This window comes from Chinchilla lanigera, unplaced genomic scaffold, assembly GCF_000276665.1.
Source record: "Chinchilla lanigera isolate Chin_1 unplaced genomic scaffold, ChiLan1.0 scaffold01200, whole genome shotgun sequence".
Lineage (NCBI taxonomy): Eukaryota > Metazoa > Chordata > Mammalia > Rodentia > Chinchillidae > Chinchilla > Chinchilla lanigera.
The window spans coordinates 1-973 of NW_004956601.1; the positions used below are offsets into that span (position 1 = coordinate 1).

At 39.9% G+C, this 973-nt stretch overlaps 1 protein-coding gene across 1 annotated transcript in view; it reads left to right on the forward strand.

The window, feature by feature from the left end:
- Nucleotides 1-107: 107 nt before the first annotated feature.
- LOC102024522 (glutamate-rich protein 1-like) overlaps nt 108-973 on the forward strand; it is a gene marked incomplete at its 5' end in the record, with an annotated part of 3,489 nt that continues 2,623 nt past the window's right edge. The window contains 1 exon segment of the mRNA XM_005415206.2: nt 108-575. Coding sequence (XP_005415263.2) covers nt 108-575 — 468 coding nt within the window.

Here is a 973-nt window from a genome sequence, read left to right on the forward strand (position 1 = left end):
AAAAAAAAAAAAAAAAAAAAAAAGTCCTGAGGAAAATTTATTTATCCTAATGTGTTTGTTATGGTCCCACTTTACTGAAAATTGTTGCATTTTAATATTTTTAACAGATGAGGATCCTCATGATCAACTAAAGAAAAGAACTAGAAAGCATAAACTGAAGAAAAAATTTAAAAATTCCAATAACGTTCATGTAGAACAAACAGAATTGGAGCAACAGCAGAGCCTTTTACACGCAAAATTACAGCCACAGCATACAGATGGCCCCACAATAAGCAAAAATAAGAAAAGGAAGCTGAAAAAGAAACGGCAGATTAGAAAGAAGAGAGCCGCTGGCTTAGTGACCAAGGCCTCAAGTGCCAGCTTTACGTACCAGCCTGAGGAGAGTGACAGTGAGCAGGAAGATATCCCCAGAGCCGCTGGAGGTGGAGTCGCCAACACCACGGAGGAGGCCGCAGGGGATGTCAGCACAGAGGACGATACAGCCCCCTCCCAGGAAGTCATGGAGATCACCAACAGGAGGACCGATGGCATCCTGAATTTTCTGAGGTCAACTCAAGAAATGTATTTCTATGATGGTAGGTTTTTTTCTTGTTTTCCTTTGAGTAATGGCACTCACTTAGTATTTTGAAAAGTAACCAAGTGTAATAAAATCTATAAATGTTTACAATATAAAGCACATAAGATATTCAAAGTAAATAATTAGTTGAGGCAAAATATTTTCATTGTTTCCACCAAAGAGCTTGTGCTGTCTCCTTGGCAAATGTGGTTGGGCTTGGTGAGCATTTTTGAGTAAGTATTTGTATTGATATAGGATATGGTCCAGATAAAAATAGATATATCCTCATGGGTAGCAGTATTCACAATTATATGACACTTTACCAACCAACCAAAGAAAGCAAGTGCTCACCGGGAGCTGACATGGTGAACCCAGAACAAGGCCCTCCCAAGGACATCCAGCGGACCACATGTCAGC